This window comes from Corythoichthys intestinalis, chromosome 14, assembly GCF_030265065.1.
Source record: "Corythoichthys intestinalis isolate RoL2023-P3 chromosome 14, ASM3026506v1, whole genome shotgun sequence".
In the NCBI taxonomy this organism is placed as follows: Eukaryota; Metazoa; Chordata; class Actinopteri; order Syngnathiformes; family Syngnathidae; genus Corythoichthys; species Corythoichthys intestinalis.
Genome location: NC_080408.1, coordinates 45323063 through 45340550, shown reverse-complemented (window position 1 = coordinate 45340550; position 17488 = coordinate 45323063). Strand labels below are relative to the sequence as shown.

Here is a 17488-nt window from a genome sequence, read left to right as displayed (position 1 = left end):
AAAGGCAGCTGTCAGTTAGCAGCTAGAAATGTGGAGGAAACTCGGAAAATAGCACATTTGAGAATCCATGGCGAAAAGTTCATCGGAAATGTTTGTCAGAAGTATAAGATCTTAACAGGAACCAAAACCATAAACATGATTCTTCCATGTGAAGGTGAAGAAGCCACAATGTTGGATAATAATAATATGTCTGTGCAAGCAAAGTTTTATACGTTTTTAGATGACCTAAACCTGTTTAATAAAGTATGTCAATGACAATTTTGAAGTCTTCTCGAGTCTTTGCCTCTACATCAAGAACTGGTGTTGGTTTTGATAATGAAAAGTACTTATATTAATTACATTCAAACGATGTTGTGGAGATAAACACTGTATAGGAAATACGATGTTTGCTAACAAAACAAGAAGCATGACAGTTTTACTTTTTTTAAAGATCTGTTTTACTAAAATTCTCAAAACAGTAGCAACACAACGGTAAACAAAATAGCAATACAAGGAAATATAAAATATGTGCATACGAAGTAAAATAACACTAGTTGTAGAATAATGTGTTCAAGTAAATCTGTCCCACTTCACATGACAAGTCCTGCATTGAGAGAAGTGCATATCTTTGCATGGCAATGTCAACACTGAAACAATATATTGTGCAATATACATGAAATTGCATGACATTATGACATTTCCTTCACCTGTTTTAGTCTTTAGATGTTTAAGATGATATTCAAGGTACAATTCAGTTTCAACAATGTTCAAGTAAGCGCTGTATCATGTTTCTGAGAGGAGCAACGAGAGTGACGGCTGTGTTTTCGCAGTCCTGCGGTCGAAATGAGAAGAGATCCTGCACCCAGCCATTCGTGAAATGTCCGTGAGCTTCGAGAGATTTATAGTTTTTAAAATGTAAGCGCTGATACCATAAACGAGGGAGTTTTTTTTAATATATATATATCCAGCGATGAAGTTGGAGGCAGTAATGTGGCGTCGGAGTTACTCCTGTTCTGGTTTGTTTACATCTGTGGTACACTCAAAATGGCGCATAGAGGCGTGTCCGCTAGTTTGGGCATGTGACTGATAAAGTTCGATTGCACGTGATTTATAAACATTTCTTTGAAACGTATAGTTCTTTGTGTCATATTGTTTATTAATAGGTACAAAGTCTTGTTAAAAATAATTTGCCATTCAATGTCATTTAAAAAGCACAATGTTACCAGAGCAAAACATAATGGTTGATGCATGGGTACACATTGAAAAAAAGGGAGCCCAGCATGAATGTACGGTATATAACAGATAATATATGCATATTTGGGAACGTTGAAGGACGTCCTATTTTTCACCCACAATGCACAGCGAAAAAAAAACTATTTAAAGGGGCACGCGACTTCCGTTCGTTCCTTCTTCCTCGAGTATTTGTGGAGATGTGTCATGACTGTCGACGCTTGGCTCTATCTAGTAAGAATTTCTCACTTTACTTTTATGTAAAGCTGTTTGAATGTGTTTATGTCGTATTTAAAAGTTGCATAAATGCCGCCAAATCTGTAGAATATTTAAACTTTCTCCAACGGGGCCACGGCGAGACACGTGAGTTTACCATCGACTTCCCGGCTAATGCTAATGGCTTTAATTCTCATTTTTGTGGTAACATTAATTGTTAAACGCTACCCGTGTAATTATAATTTCATAATCTCAGTGTTATAAACACGCTAGTGGAACTCATAACTGCTGAAGGTGGCATGAAATTTGAGCGTATCGTAGCACGAGGCAATCTTGCATTTCAAATGATGGTTAGTTTCACAAATATAACAACTTTGATGTGCATTTTTTTTTTTCAGAGATGACGTATGCCTGGTGGAAAGAATGCAGTGTGGTAGACGTTGGATGAAACCAACTCCTTGTACAACAACTACTACTACTTGCAAATGGGTAAATGACAAATATAATTTTAAAAACGTTTGTACTAGTCTCACGTGACAACCAAAGTGATGCATTTTTTTATTTGGGTAGTTGATTGTATTTGATGTCCACCAGTACTCAGTCAGCTGCCCAGGCGACGTGTCTGGCTCAGTGTTACAGTGCTGGAAGAAAAAGCCTCTGCACTTGACCCTGCACAGCAGCTTCTGTTTTAGAACCTGCTGCTGCTGAACGGCTGCAGAGCGAGGCCCGTCGAGAGTGGTCCGTCCCGGACCGTCGAGACGGACCTAGTGCTGGGCCATACATGCGTTGCATACGTATTGTCATGCTGCATCTAAAATTGTTTACATTAATGTCTCCTATAAGCTGTTTCCAAGTATTACGAGAAGGTTTTAATGCTTGTTTAATCTCAGTATTTGCTAAGGTGTTTTCAAATTGCAAGTGGTTTTATTTTATTATGCATTTTCTTGCAGTGTGGTATTCATATCAAATGGCCGTGCTATATCGGCACTGATTTGCCATGGTGGTTCAAGGTGAGTTAATTTCTCTTTTTGCAGACTTTATACATGTGCAATGATGCCTTTTTGACACATCATTCCGATTAAACGTGGTGAATTTAAACATTTTAAACCTGAGCACAGCCGCTTTCATTTGCCAGTTGACTTTGTTGGGGCAAGGATTTGAATCCACTTTTCTTGTCTCCAGTTGTGGATGCACCAGTTGATTGGCTGTTGGTCGTTCAAAATTGACTTGAGGTATGTATGACTTTAATTTTTAATGCAAATACTGCAAATTCCCAATCGTTACTGCCATGCCAGAGACACCCTTCTCTGCTGTGGAATCTTTGTATTGGGAGAAAAAACGTCAGGACTTTGGCACAGGTTCATGTAAAATGCAGTTTACCAGAACCTGACTGTAGACCTGGGACATTCCTAATGTCATCTTTAAATGCAGATGTGATTTATGCTTTACTTTGCCTTAAAGGTTTTGGATTTTCCTTTTTTAGTGATTTTGAGCCCTTGACGATGATGCTCATTAAGGTATGACTGGAATCCTGCGTTGGTGTCTTCAATTCAGTTTCCTGTGATGGCATGCAGTCGACCACTATAGTGGTCAATGTGTTTTATCTATACAATTTTGATTGTCAATGTCTGTAAATGCAAAATAAAGATTTGCAGCAACAAGTTAGATGGACTTGTACTCATTTTTCTAAAATGTTTTCCTATGGTTAGCTCTGTGATAACTATTTTTTTTTTTTTTAGGGCTAAACATTTACGCCGAAATGGTCATAAACTACCTATACAGTAGTATTGATCCACCCACTGGCATATTACAAAATTTGCAGAAGCGGTTAAAGGTCATGCAAATTGAGATTTGGTGCAAGTGAGCCTTCCTAAAATAAAGTGAATTTCTCAAACTGCCATTGCTTCTCCACGAGTTTATTGCTGTGGGTTTTTTTTTTTTTTGCCAAATTTTGGAATGATTACTGGATTTGATTTTAAACATTGATATTTTAATGACCTAAAGATGTATATATATACATACATACATACACACACACACACACACACACACACGTCCTCTTGAACTGATATATCGGCTCGAAAGGTACAAATTGTTTTGTCTTGGTCGTGACTTTTTTTTAAGTCCTGAATCCCTATTTTTCAGTCCTGATTTTGAGAATCTGATATGGATTCCGCGGAGACTCGATCAGATACTGAAAATATTTTAACAAAAATTCCATACATGTTACAGTAGTGTTTACGGTACTTCCTCTTCCGCTTTTTTCTGGGAATGTTGCGGAGTATAAAAAATGTTCTTTTGGCAATGGCATTGTATTTCTGGATTTTACTTTTTAGCCCTAAAATATGTTTTTAAAATTAAAGAACATGATCCTTTTCACCCAATGTCGACCCTCTGACCCAATTAAGTGATCGGATTGGGGACATCCTTAAAAAAATTTTAAGCATACCATTGACAAATTTTGCCACCACAGAACAAGAAATGTAAGATGAACGTGCTGGTGTGGTACAATTTGAGCAATAGTTTTACAATTTAGTACTTTAGATGAATAACTACCTAAACATATTCATACCTGCATTAGTGACGCCTGCTTCAGGCTTCAAAAGTGTACTGGAATATTTGGACTAAAAGCCACTACCTTTTTTCCCCCTCATTTTGAATCATGCTGCTTGTAGTCCAGTGCTGCTTGTAGTCCAGTGCAGCTTATTTATTTGGGTTAATAGGTAACAATTTGAGAGCAGTGTCATAAGACTTATTGAACTATGACAGTCATGGGCATTAATGAATGTTAATACAAATGTCATTAAGTGTCATCTGGCAAATTTTGCCACCAACTCCATTTATGTCGAACCCGGATCGTTTGCATCCACATTAGAAAGTGAGATAATTCGCCGGATGACACTAAATGACATCTGTCATTAGCATTTATTAATCCTCATGTCATAATTATGACACCACTGTCAAAGTGTTACGGGCAGGGGTGAAAGTGGGCCAGAACGGTCAGGAACGCAGTTTTGGTATAAGATTCAGGGCCAGAACGCAGTTCCGGTATGAGATTCAGGGCCGGAATGCTGTTCCGGTATACAGTGCTTTGAATCCGAAAATATGACAGAAACTGTCAAAACGCTATATATATATATTTTTTTTTTTTAATGTTAAGCTGCCACACATCCATTTCAGCTCCAAGAAGAAAACAATCTACCATCATCAGATTTACATACACAAGTGTTAACAACAAGCATAATAAAGTGCTTGTGTAGCGTAATCCGTTTCCACCAATATTTATTTTTGATTTTATTCCACGGATGGCATGGAGGTTTCCCCAGCTGCTGCAGTTATCTGAGTCTGACGATGAGTAACGTCAATGTGCGAATCCACACAGCAAAGAAAAACGCCTGGACTCATTTATCCATTCAATTGGCTGATATACTGACATGTGATCAGCAGAGATGGTGAGCTCTGATTGGTTCAAATGTGCATGTTTTCTGGAACCGCAAAAAAAAAAAAGACGTTGAATTGATGCGACAAAAAAAGGGCAATGCAAAATAAAATGGTTCAATTTTTTTAGTGCAACGAAAGACTTGACGAGGCTTATTCATCATAGTTATATTTTCTCTGATGGGGAGGTTCAGAGCATCTTAACTTTCAATGTGCACTTTGGACTTATATTTATTTATGTTGGGCTACTTATTCATTTCCTTATGATTTAAAAAGTCAATGTTTGGCGATCTTCAAAATATATTAAATTTCACTGCATAATATAAGTAATTTGTTCTTATTTTACTGAATGTATCATATCTTCATTATTAAAAACAAAAAAGTAAATGTTTACATTATCTTCAATTTTAATATACATCCTATGTTCTTAAGTAGTTAAAATTGAGATTTGGCATTTAGTATGTGAGGAAATGAGGGAAATAAAAATTAGGAGATGGAGGTTGGGGTTTTAGCTGTTGTTGTTAACTTTTATTTTGCAAATCATTGAAAAAATGCAATTTTGAATGAAAATCAATTTTGGTATGTGTTATAGAAATAACTGACCAAAATTGCATTTCAGTAGTTTTGACCCCCCTGCCCCCACCCCATAATAATAAAGAAAAATAAATAACATTTCTGGCTCTGTGGTGACCTTCACGTCAGGGAGTTCTGGCAAGAAATTCTAACCACTTTCACCCCTGGTTACGGGTTAATCTTTTGGTGTTAATATCCCATAATGCAATGTGGACAGCTGCGGCTTATCTATGAACAAATGACGTTTTCATGTGAAATTTGGTAAGTGTTGGCTTATAATCAAATGTGCCTTAGTCCGAAAATTAAAGTAGTTTTGCATTTAACTCTTGCACATTCGAGTGGAAAGTTATCTTAAGGTCTTGTGTGTGAAGTTGGTTTTGTTGAATCAATTAATGAACTTGGAGAAATTGGACTAGATGTGGTATTCTAGTATGATTCTGTGATTTCATTTTCTCTGCAATGGGTCTCATCCTCTTCGTTGACTGCTGTGAAGGTTGTCGCATCCATCAGTGATGGAAGGCTACAGCCCTGAAGGAGGATGTTTTTGTGGTCCTCCCTCAGAGGGAAACCATCAGCAGCCTGCTCAAGATCCTCCAAGCTCATTCTGCAAATGTGACACATATTCTTACTTGGTGCAGAAGGATCTCACATTCTTTTTGAACACCAATAGTGAAATGGGATTGAGCCAGAGCACAACCACATCAGATTTAAAATGCAATAAAATATTTGACCAATGATATAAATCAATATTGCTGGTGTAAATGCATCTGTACTGATACTGTAAATGTGAGGACATGACAGGACCTCATGTCAAAGGTGGAGCCTTTGAAAGCTGGTCTGAGGCGGTCTGCTGCTGTGGACACTGTATATGGGATGTTGAAATGTCTTTGGGCCCAGTGCTTGTCCTTCTCCAGGGGTGCCAGGTTCTGGTACATGTCATCTACTGCCAGCATGGACACCTGCGGGAGTCTGTGTCAGCACTGTAACCCCCCCTGGATAAAAATGTTGAAATAGGATGCAAAAACCTGTATGTTTCTGTCAATCAGCTGGTTCGTTTCAAAGTCGTCGTCATCCTCTCCAAACGGGTTGATGATCAACTCCCCCACCTTAAGCCATCCAGCGTAGAAGAAGAACTGCAGCAAGGTGACGAAGGGCACATACAGGTCTACCTTGTGGTCCTTGTAGCCTTTTTCCGGGTTTAGGAACTGGCGGCCGATGACGCACAAGGCAAAGAAGGAGTAGACCGCTAACGTAACCACCTGTTGAAAGAGACATTTGGGCCAAATGTAAGCTTGGAGATGTTAGGTGGAGGTGTGGTTGTCTCACCTGAGTGTAGACCAGCGGGAGGCTGATCCAGTCGTAGTGAAACAAGAGGCTACACTTGGCCCTGTAGTTATTCAACTCCTGGAATGACCGTCATACATGAAGTTTTGGATTATTTCATGACATGGGGACATATTAAACCACCATGCAGTATTATCTAAAAAAATGTCTAAATGTCCAAGTTAATGTAAAAATAATATCAAAATATGGAATTATGGTTAACTAGTTATGCCAAAATCACAATACTGTATAATGTTCTCATGATTGTCATCACAATGACGTAATAATGGTATGTTTTACCATTTGTACCTATAATTTCACAGTATCAAAATTATTTGACAAGTATAAAGATATGACATTTTATCGAGGATAGGCGTACTTATCATGATACAATGTAGTCCAGTCAAGTCTATATAATGTGATTATGATCAATAATTACCAAAAGTACCAATTATGTCCTTAATTTGGCAACAGTTGTCATATTTTTCCAAAGATGCCAACATCACACTACACTGTCATCTTAATGGTTTGCCATTTGGTTTGGCATTATGATATTTTTCCAAGGATATGGAAAATGTTTTTTCTGATATTTTTAAAGATAGCGTATATTGATATTGCCCAAAGAACCCCACTATATTATATATCACAGTATAACCAATAAATGATCACATATTTTTATAATGATACAGTATGATAATGACAATAGGCCAATGATACCAATATCCTAGTATTTTACCAAGGAGATTATACTTTTCAATGATACAGGTATCACAAGACATACATTGCCCAACAATCGTAATAACATCATATTGTCCTATTCTGCTCAGTTAAAAAAATATCCCCTCGTGTTATCACTATATTTGGCTGATAGCACCAATAACACAATTTACGATTATGACCCATCCCAAAATGATGCACTCAAAATATATACAGCAACTCTCAGTCAAAAGAAATGAATCACGTGTTTGATAATGAAGTGTTTCGTGTGAATGCAAAAGCAAAGTGAGTCACATCCATGAGGAGTCTCAAAGCGATGTCGTCCCTCACGCGGGCCTCCTCCCTCGCTCTGGATGCCAAGTTGACGAACCAGGTCAAGGGCATCCAGTATTTGTTGAAGTCTGAGTCCAGGGACTCTAAAATCTTTAGCTCGCATGATGTCATAAAGCCTGAATGCAAATATTAACATGATTTCTTGCAGTATGTGTGGTTAGATAGTAAAGTGGTCTTTGGTGTTACCCACCAGCCTCCACAACATGCTCCAGTGTGGGGAAGCGCTTGTGCACTCTGGTGCTGATGGAGCGCAGGATCAGCACCGACGACAAGTTGGCGTATCTCATGAGCGTGCGTCGCAACAGCCGACCCTTTTCGTCAGCTCCGTGGACGTTTCCGGAGACCACCATCATTAGGTTGTCGGGAAGCGGGAAACTGGTGTATTGACCCCACCATCGATTGAATGCCAGTGTCACATAAAAGCCTGAAAATGTCAGAGATAATCGGTTATTTATCCCCACATTTCTGTACTGTGAGATGGATTGAAATTTGACCATCCAGCTATATCGACACAATACTTAACCAGAGCAATACTTTACCTCATCCCTTCTATATACTGTACCTACCGAGCACAAAGAGAACAGGGATGAAGTTGGTGTTAGTGAACTGGTTGCAGTAAAGGGAGATAAGCTCAAACACATTCTGCTGCTCGGATGTTAGACACAACCTATGTGTTAAAATCAAAATGTTTTTGTAAGGAATCAATTATCAATATGATGATACCATTAACAGTGAACTTATATTAAAATCACAGTACAGTATTGTGGGCAACTATATGCAAATACCTCTGCAAAATCATTACATCAATGATCTCAAAATCTTCATGGTATAAGAAAAGATAATAAGATAACAATAATATCTCGATATAATCAGAATATTGAGCTGAGGATACCATATTGATTACTGTAATTGGTCAACCTATTGAACATATAAACATTTAACAGAAAACAGTATAAAGTAGAGTGGATGATGGTGTTATAATATTCAACAATACCATTAATATTATCGTTAAGTTTTATATTAAATATCGCATCATGAGATTTGTCCAACGATGAACCTATCAAAACAGAATTATAATTATATTTTGGAGGATGATAAAAAGATCCAACTACAGATATTACATACACTATTTGGACAAAGTTCTCAACAGTAATTTGTTTTCAATTGTATGTTTTCAGGATTCTTGGCCAACTCTATCATTAATGTAATGATACGATGTTATAACATTTTTCCAACCGTACCAGTAAGATCAAAATATAAGAATACCATCACCATTACGAAACAGTGTCATTCGGCCGACGATTAAAAAAAAAAAAAAAAGTCATGTCGTTTTATTATGCCATTTGGAGAACAAGACTAATAGTATGAGAATGCAAAGTTAAAGTACTTGTCCTAAAATATCAATAATCTCATATCAAAGATCATATAAAGCTCCAGATCCCTTAATAAAGTTTTGAATTTAAAAAATGACGGTTTTCTATAGTCACAGCCTCTTCTCTTTCCCTTCCATCAGTACATAACTTCATTAATAATCTGGTAATGCATTTGGCTACTTTATTATACTGTATATTTTTATGCATAAATAGTCATTAAGAACAATCAAAAGAATAAGATCATAAATTATATTGACTTTGCAAAGGACACCAATATTTCCCTCTAACAATATGAATATTAGTCTCACCTGTACAGTAAACTAAAAAAGATGTAGATTGCACAGAACAGCAGAAATTCCTTGTACAGCAGCTTGTAGATGCTGCCCTTCCACCTGAATAAAAGCTTGGAGAATCCTCCAAACCTCACGTTAGCGACCTCAAGAGTGTAAGACACAGTCATGACGTAGAAAAGTGGCCCCTTGGTCCTCTGACTCCTACTTAATGTACCCCCCGTCACTTGTGTGTCATCGTATCACAGCACATCATTTTTTTCCCAGTTGATGAGCTGGGAACTCCTTGCCAAAGACCCAGTACACACAAATCAACCTTATCACGGCTCCATCCATGACAGTCACAGAGATCATAAAAGTGCTGTTTGCTATCACTATAACAAGACTGTGCCCAACCTAAATAATGATGAATGGATGCTTGTGACTATATGTAAGGATGATAACATCATGATCAATATAATCATAACGTAACAATTTAATGTCTAACCTTTTAACTGGCCATATACCTGTTTATACAGCGTCCACTGCCTCCCAAAAAATATATACAACATTTAGCAATTGATTACATGCAAAGGCATAGGTTTGCATAGGGAAGATAGGGACATATCACTACCAACTTTTCAGGATGGTCAAATTGTCCCCACCAACTTTTAAGCAACCTTATTTGAATTATATAATGAGTTCAGTTATATAGGTAATTTCGATTGTCTACCCATAAATTGTAAGGATAGAATTGACCCTACCATTTTTAAGTGAATTATTTTCATTATGTTCAGACTTGCATTTGCCCGTTTTCACTTGCTGAATGCGCCAGTCCATCTTTTTCCTCTCAAATGCACGTTTGATTGGCTGATGACTGATGAGTTGCATTTATATAAAATGTATTTATTTATTTTTTACATTATTTATTCAATATATATATATATATATATATATATATATATATATATATATATATATATATATATATATATATATACAGTGCCTTGCAAAAGTATTCGGACCCCTTGAACCTTGCAACTTTTCGCCACATTTCAGGCTTCAAACATAAAGATATAAAATTTTAATTTTTTGTCAAGAATCAACAACAAGTGGGACACTATTGTGAAGTGGAACAAAATTTATTGGATAATTTAAACTTTTTTAACAAATAAAAACTGAAAAGTGGGGCGTGCAATATTAATCGGCCCCCTTGCGTTAATACTTTGTAGCGCCACCTTTTGCTCCAATTACAGCTGCAAGTCGCTTGGGGTATGTTTCTATCAGTTTTGCACATCGAGAGACTGACATTCTTGCCCATTCTTCCTTGCAAAACAGCTCGAGCTCAGTGAGGTTGGATGGAGAGTGTTTGTGAACAGCAGTCTTCAGCTCTTTCCACAGATTCTCGATTGGATTCAGGTCTGGACTTTGACTTGGCCATTCTAACACCTGGATACGTTTATTTTTGAACCATTCCATTGTAGATTTGGCTTTATGTTTTGGATCATTGTCCTGTTGGAAGATAAATCTCCGTCCCAGTCTCAGGTCTTGTGCAGATACCAACAGGTTTTCTTCCAGAATGTTCCTGTATTTGGCTGCATCCATCTTCCCGTCAATTTTAACCATCTTCCCTGTCCCTGCTGAAGAAAAGCAGGCCATGATGCTGCCACCACCATGTTTGACAGTGGGGATGGTGTGTTCAGGGTGATGAGCTGTGTTGCTTTTACGCCAAACATATCGTTTTGCATTGTGGCCAAAAAATTCAATTTTGGTTTCATCTGACCAGAGCACCTTCTTCCACATGTTTGGTGTGTCTCCCAGGTGCCTTGTGGCAAACTTTAAACGAGACTTTTTATGGATATCTTTGAGAAATGGCTTTCTTCTTGCCACTCTTCCATAAAGGCCAGATTTGTGCAGTGTACGACTGATTGTTGTCCTATGGACAGACTCTCCCACCTCAGCTGTAGATCTCTGCAGTTCATCCAGAGTGATCATGGGCCTCTTGGCTGCATCTCTGATCAGTTTTCTCCTTGTTTGAGAAGAAAGTTTGGATGGACGGCCGGGTCTTGGTAGATTTGCAGTGGTCTGATCCTCCTTCCATTTCAATATGATGGCTTGCACAGTACTCCTTGAGAATTTTAAAGCTTGGGAAATCTTTTTGTATCCAAATCCGGCTTTAAACTTCTCCACAACAGTATCTCGGACCTGCCTGGTGTGTTCCTTGGTTTTCATAACGCTCTCTGCACTTTAAACAGAACCCTGAGACTATCACAGAGCAGGTGCATTTGTACGGAGACTTGATTACACACAGGTGGATTCTATTTATCATCATCGGTCATTTAGGACAACATTGGATCATTCAGAGATCCTCACTGAACTTCTGGAGTGAGTTTGCTGCACTGAAAGTAAAGGGGCCGAATAATATTGCACGCCCCACTTTTCAGTTTTTTATTTGTTAAAAAAGTTTAAATTATCCAATAAATGTTGTTCCACTTCACAATTGTGTCCCACCTGTTGTTGATTCTTGACAGAAAAATTAAATTTCATATCTTTATGTTTGAAGCCTGAAATGTGGCGAAAGGTTGCAAGATTCAAGGGGGCCGAATACTTTTGCAAGGCACTGTATATATATAAATATTTTTATTTGCAGCCTATGCTGACATGTTGTCAGATAATCATACATTAATCATATTCGAGGTAAAAAGTTTACATTTTTTGTTGAGTTTAGCTGTGCTTGTGGACAAAAGCAGTCGTGTTTTACTTGAAAGAAGGCTCCATTTTTATTCATTTTGTTATACCCGGACTAAGAAGTTCTTTCATTTATATTTAATTTATCTATTGAGACAGAGATTTTGAATTTTTTATTTTTTTGCATTCCTGGATAGTTAAGAGATTGTATTTATTGTGTATGCTAGTATAATTTATGTTCAAATATTGCAATTTCAATTTCCTAATTAATTTCAGACATTTATTCTGGAAGCTTTTAAAATTTATCTTCTATCTATTAATCTTTAGTAGTTTTTGAAAACAAAGGTTTGAATCGAACGGTGTATCACCTGAACCAATACACATGAAAGTTAGTATAAGTCAATACAGATATATTTTGCATTGATCATTTGGTCTATTAATTAATTAGGCTCTGATCTGAGGCTTTGATCGTTTTTGATTTTTGTCCTATTTTGGACTTTGTAATTAGATTTTTTGTACCATGTTATATTCACGTTTTCTGGCGTGCTCCCTTAGTTGTACTTTGTTACACTCACATTTTTGGTGTGGTCCTTTTGTTATACTTATTAAATACAAAGGTTCACTATTCCTGCTGTCTGGGTCTGTGATTGGAATCCACATATATCGGCTTGCCGTTCATAATACATAGTCAATTGTTATTAGTGTCTAGATCATAGGTGCTCATACTTTTTTGCTCCAAGAGCTAAAAATGTACATAGTTAACGACCCCTTTAGACCTGAGCATGCTGCTGAAGGACATGACGTGTTCACGTCTGTAAACCAATAAATGGACTGAATTTTGTTGCTTTTGCCACTTCTGGAAGATGATTGGATGAAACTTTACCCATTGAAATAAAATCATGAGGTTTGGCATGCCCTCTTAGCTATTTTTGGCTCATTGAAAATGGCTGACCAAATGCAACTTCAAAAAGGGAAACGTAAAGTGCTTATTTCTCATTAAAAACACATTAGCATTAACATTAGAAATAAGCAATAAAAGCATGCAATACCCTCGACCAAAATATTACACCTTGGTCTGGTGTTTGAGTAGAGTAAAAATAAGTGCAGTTTTTTTTTCCTCCCCAGCAGAAAAAATGCAGGTCTAAAGGGGTTATTATGTTCTGTGAGCAACATATGAGGTTATGTTGCCCACACAACATATTGAACTATGTGCATTAAATATATATATATATATATATATATATATATATATATATATATATATATATATATATATATATATATATATTTTGTGATGGTCGAGTTACCCACACTAGCGTTGCGATCGACGTATTGGGCACCCCTGGTATGGAGGGTGTATATGAGAATAAAAACACTCTTGAAAAAAAGTAATTCATTAATTCATTCATTAATTCATTCATCAAAATCGTATTTGTTGAATGTCCATGAAGAATATTTGGTAACACTTTATTTTAAAGGCTTATTACAACACTGTTATAATCATGACATGAACCTGGCAAGAACATGAAAAAATGCTTACGACAAATGTCCTTAAGTGTCCTAACCCAAAGCCACTGGAAAAAATGTCAATCAAAAGTTGAATGACACTTAATGACATCTGTCATAAGCATTCACACATATTCATGAAAGGTGTCATGCCATAATTACGACAATCTCATAATAAGCTTTCAAATAAAGTGTAACTGAATAGTTTGATCAATAAAATATGCTCTGAATACTGTGTCTGCTGCAGCTTGATAGCAAGAGATAGCTAAAACGCTATATAGGCCTACTGTAGATAACTGTACCAGACATTGGATCTAGAACCCCATTGCGTTTGTAGGGATGCGTTTCTGGATGATTTAACACTATTGCAAACACAAATGCCAATTCACAGGTCAAACCAGCTTTTTTTGCCATTGGCCACTCCCTGCTCACATGTTTGTTTTTCACATGGCTACATTTACGAACGCTGTAAATCATCCTCACGTTGATTTTTATGAAGACACCTCACCCTCTTTTGGATGTTATGTCAACTTCTCTTTCTCATTAAATTGGGCCATGTAAAAAGAAACTTTTAGACACAGTTCTGCTTAGTCAATACTTTGAAAATGGTAGCAGTGAAAGCAAACTGATTTTTGTGAGAACGTTTACCTACCTTTCCTTTAAATTCCATTTGTGCCTCTACTTCAAAGTCCCCCATTTCAACAAAAATCCTTCAGGATTCAACGCTTCTTAGACTTTTATCCGTTCTCTCTTTCGTTAAAACTTGCTTCAAGTCATTTTGGATCATCTTAGTCAGAGGGGTTCTCTGGGAAATATGGAGCGTGTTGCTGCATGGGAAGCCCCAGGCAGATGTGTGGATTAAATCTGCTCATACTGTATACATGTCCCAGTTGATTTGACTTATAACACGTGACACACACTATGCATCGCTTGATATATCTATCAGTGGCGGATGCAAGTCTTTCAGGGAGGGGAAGGTCAATTTTCAGCCTACATCATAGAAGGTGTCCGTTTATTTATAGGTAAATTCTACCCTACATTCCTTTTGAAGAAAATGACCTCTGACCTTGTCGACCCAACCAGGTGTCGTTTTTAACAGAGAACGTGTCGCTAAGATGATTAGGAAAGTCTTCGGTTCTACTCAGAACAACGGAATGAAAATTTTAAAAATGCTTCCGCAGATGTTAACTGCACAAGATCGCTGATTCCCTCATTTCGCTGTCAATCAAAAAGTGATTCAGCCTCAGACAGATCATCCAATCATCATGCAGAGAAGCTGAGCGTCCAGGCCAGCTGAGTGTCCAGGCCAGCCGAGCTCCATCCACTGCCCCATAGATCCCCAGGGTTGGGTGTCCGATGGGTGGGACGAGCCCCAGCATTTATCCAATGACTTGTCCTGTTTCGCTGCATTGGAGCAATGCACTCTCAACTCTATAGACCAGGGGTCAGGAACCTTTTAAGCTGAGAGAGCCATGACCACCACATATTTTTAAATGTAATTCCGTCAGAGCCATACAATATGTAATGTAATGTGTGCATTTTGTGTAATTTCACCTCTTTTAAAGTACAATAAGTCTCCGAATTCTTTTTAATAACATAGTTATGCTGTTGCTAATTAATGATGAGTATTTTTTACCATTAATGTGACTTCTGGTGCTGCATGGTTTTGCTCATGGCTTTGTAGTCTGGTTGATACTTGGATACTTATGCATGGAGCACCGTCAGTGCACACCGAAACAAGTTGATCCATTGGTAGATTTTTTTTTTTAGGAACTCAGTGAAGGACTTGAATAAATCCTCCCCTCCTGTTGTCCCTTTCATAGTCAAAACCTTCCAATCACGCTGAACTGCGATAAATAGCTTACGTCTCTTGACTCACTCAAAGCAAGAGAAAAAAAACGGTGTCGCATATACTATGTCCTTATGTCCTGCTAAAAAGTACGATACTCGTCTTTTCTTCTTTTCGACAGCAAAATTAAGGCAACCCCACTTAAACAGTGTCTCTGCCTCATCTGAGTTGCCTATGTGATTGATAGATAGATAAATAGATAGATAGACACAACGACATGTATGTTTGCCACTTTCCCACTAAAATTACTGCGAACCGGCTTTCTAGTCGCTGGCTGTAGTATATGGACTACGTGTCCCATGATCACCCTGGGCTCACGCAGCCAATGACATGGGATTTGAGGGGCTTTAACGGGGCACATCTAGGGTTGCTATTTAATGATATCTAGTGCGAAGTGTGGGAGTGTTGTTGGAGCAATAAAAAAGCTAACATACGGCGCAAAAGTCACGTCTGTTCAATACTGCACAACACCAGCGTATGACCAGTGACCGCTGCCATTTCGCGCAATGCGCAAAGCAGTATAATGAACGTTTTTTTTTTTTTAATAATTAAAAAGATTTGTCTGCGAGCCAGATGCAGCCTTCCAAAGAGCCAGATAAGGCTCACGAGCCATAGGTTCCCGACCCCTGCTATAGACCCTCAGCAACCACACTGTTTAAAGCACTGTGAAGCTCAGCAACCACGCTGTTTAAAGCACTGTGAAGCTGCGCGAATGAATGAAAAGAAAGCCGCGTCAAAAGACTTGTAACCAGTGATAAGAAGCTGATTCTGAATAAAAGTTGAGCGCATATTAACGCCGATTTAGTCAATTACATGTCCACACTAAAGTATACATTTGATCACTTACTTTTGGACATTTTAGGGGAAGTTGAGCTTCCCTTGCAGTCTTAGTAGAGCAGTCGCCTCTAATACATGTATATTTTGAAAGAACGTGTGTAACATTCTACTGTACAATTCTACTTATCTTTCTTAGAGTTGTAACTGAGCTGGAAAGTAATCCCCTGCTGCTGATTTAAGATAAGAGCAGGGCCCACTCTGGACGCATACAGTATAGTCATCAAAATATCAAAAGGATCTATTAACAAAAAAAAAAAACATAAAAAAATATAACCAACATTTTGTGATGGTACTGATTGGCTGGCCCAAGGGTGTTCTCACCCTCAAGTCGGTTGGGATTGCCTCCAGCTCACTAATAAACATAATCGCGCAAAACATGCAAAACAGCATACAAACAAAACATGCATGCGCTAAAGGAAATGCTTTACAATTTCCTTAAAAACCGCTAGATGTCACTGGTGTGCTGTAAATGCTCTGAATGTGACAGTTTCCCCAGCAGCACATTTTCAATTAGGGTGGATGCTTCCTGTAGGATTACTCTACATCTTTACTCTCCCCATCATTTTCTTTCTTTTCTACCTATCTGTTCTTATTTGCTTCCTATAAGACTAATCTTTAGCTGACTTCCTGACACTGGACTTGGCGCTTTACCAAAGCGAATATAAAAGGTTGACTTTTTGAATATACTGCAAATGCTCAAGCTTGTTACATCCTGCGCATCCACGGTTTCATATTTGCTTTCTAAGCTTATGTGCACAAGATTTTAGCGGGGCATGCATGCTGCACTGCACATGCTTCATATTTATATTCAAACTTGGCAAATAAGGGCTAATAATGAGATGGTGTTGAAATGTGAATGTGGAAAATCAGTATTTACAAAGCAACCAGAAGCACCAGGAGACTGTTTCTGCTTTTCTTTCTGCTTTTGCTGAAGGCAACTTATTCCCATACAGCGCCTCAAATGTCATAAGCCTAGCAGATAGCAATCCACCTGGGCCAAATGACATTTGCTTGCTTACCAATTCCCAGACATTATTTGGTTGTTTACGGAAATGCTCACGGCCTATGCTCTGTTCTCCTTCATATCTTCTGCAATTCCTGTATAATATCCACAGAGTCAGTATTTTTTAAATTAACTATAAAACCGTGAATGGAAC

At 37.8% G+C, this 17488-nt stretch overlaps 1 protein-coding gene, 1 long non-coding RNA gene and 2 other non-coding genes across 4 annotated transcripts; 3 read left to right on the top strand and 1 right to left on the bottom strand.

Moving 5' to 3' along the window:
* Window positions 1-1366: 1366 nt before the first annotated feature.
* Window positions 1367-3120, top strand: LOC130930190 (uncharacterized). Its single transcript, XR_009067008.1, has 5 exons — window positions 1367-1443; window positions 1824-1914; window positions 2376-2435; window positions 2608-2657; window positions 2909-3120. It is a non-coding gene; the product is annotated as an uncharacterized LOC130930190 (long non-coding RNA).
* LOC130930514 (small nucleolar RNA SNORA74) lies at window positions 2015-2209 on the top strand. The gene has a single exon (XR_009067071.1). It is a non-coding gene; the product is annotated as a small nucleolar RNA SNORA74 (small nucleolar RNA).
* LOC130930515 (small nucleolar RNA SNORD63) lies at window positions 2471-2542 on the top strand. Its single transcript, XR_009067072.1, has one exon. It is a non-coding gene; the product is annotated as a small nucleolar RNA SNORD63 (small nucleolar RNA).
* Window positions 3121-5862: 2742 nt separating the features above from the next.
* best4 (bestrophin 4) lies at window positions 5863-9642 on the bottom strand. The gene is made up of 8 exons (XM_057856517.1): window positions 9491-9642; window positions 8376-8476; window positions 8000-8233; window positions 7771-7925; window positions 6763-6840; window positions 6462-6695; window positions 6241-6395; window positions 5863-6040 (listed from the first exon to the last, which is right to left on the bottom strand). Exons 1-8 carry the CDS (start codon window positions 9640-9642, stop codon window positions 5863-5865), a joined length of 1287 nt encoding a protein of 428 aa, XP_057712500.1.
* Window positions 9643-17488: the final 7846 nt, after the last annotated feature.

Excerpts from the sequence above, each read along its gene's own strand:
- best4 (XM_057856517.1), bottom strand. The coding sequence starts at position 9,642 with ATGACTGTGTCTTACACTCTTGAGGTCGCTAACGTGAGGTTTGGAGGA. Across the intron at positions 8,234-8,375 it reads CCCTGTTCTCTTTGTGCTCG|GCTTTTATGTGACACTGGCA; the intron begins GTAGGTACAGTA and ends TGACATTTTCAG. Across the intron at positions 6,696-6,762 it reads TCCCGCTGGTCTACACTCAG|GTGGTTACGTTAGCGGTCTA; the intron begins GTGAGACAACCA and ends CTCTTTCAACAG.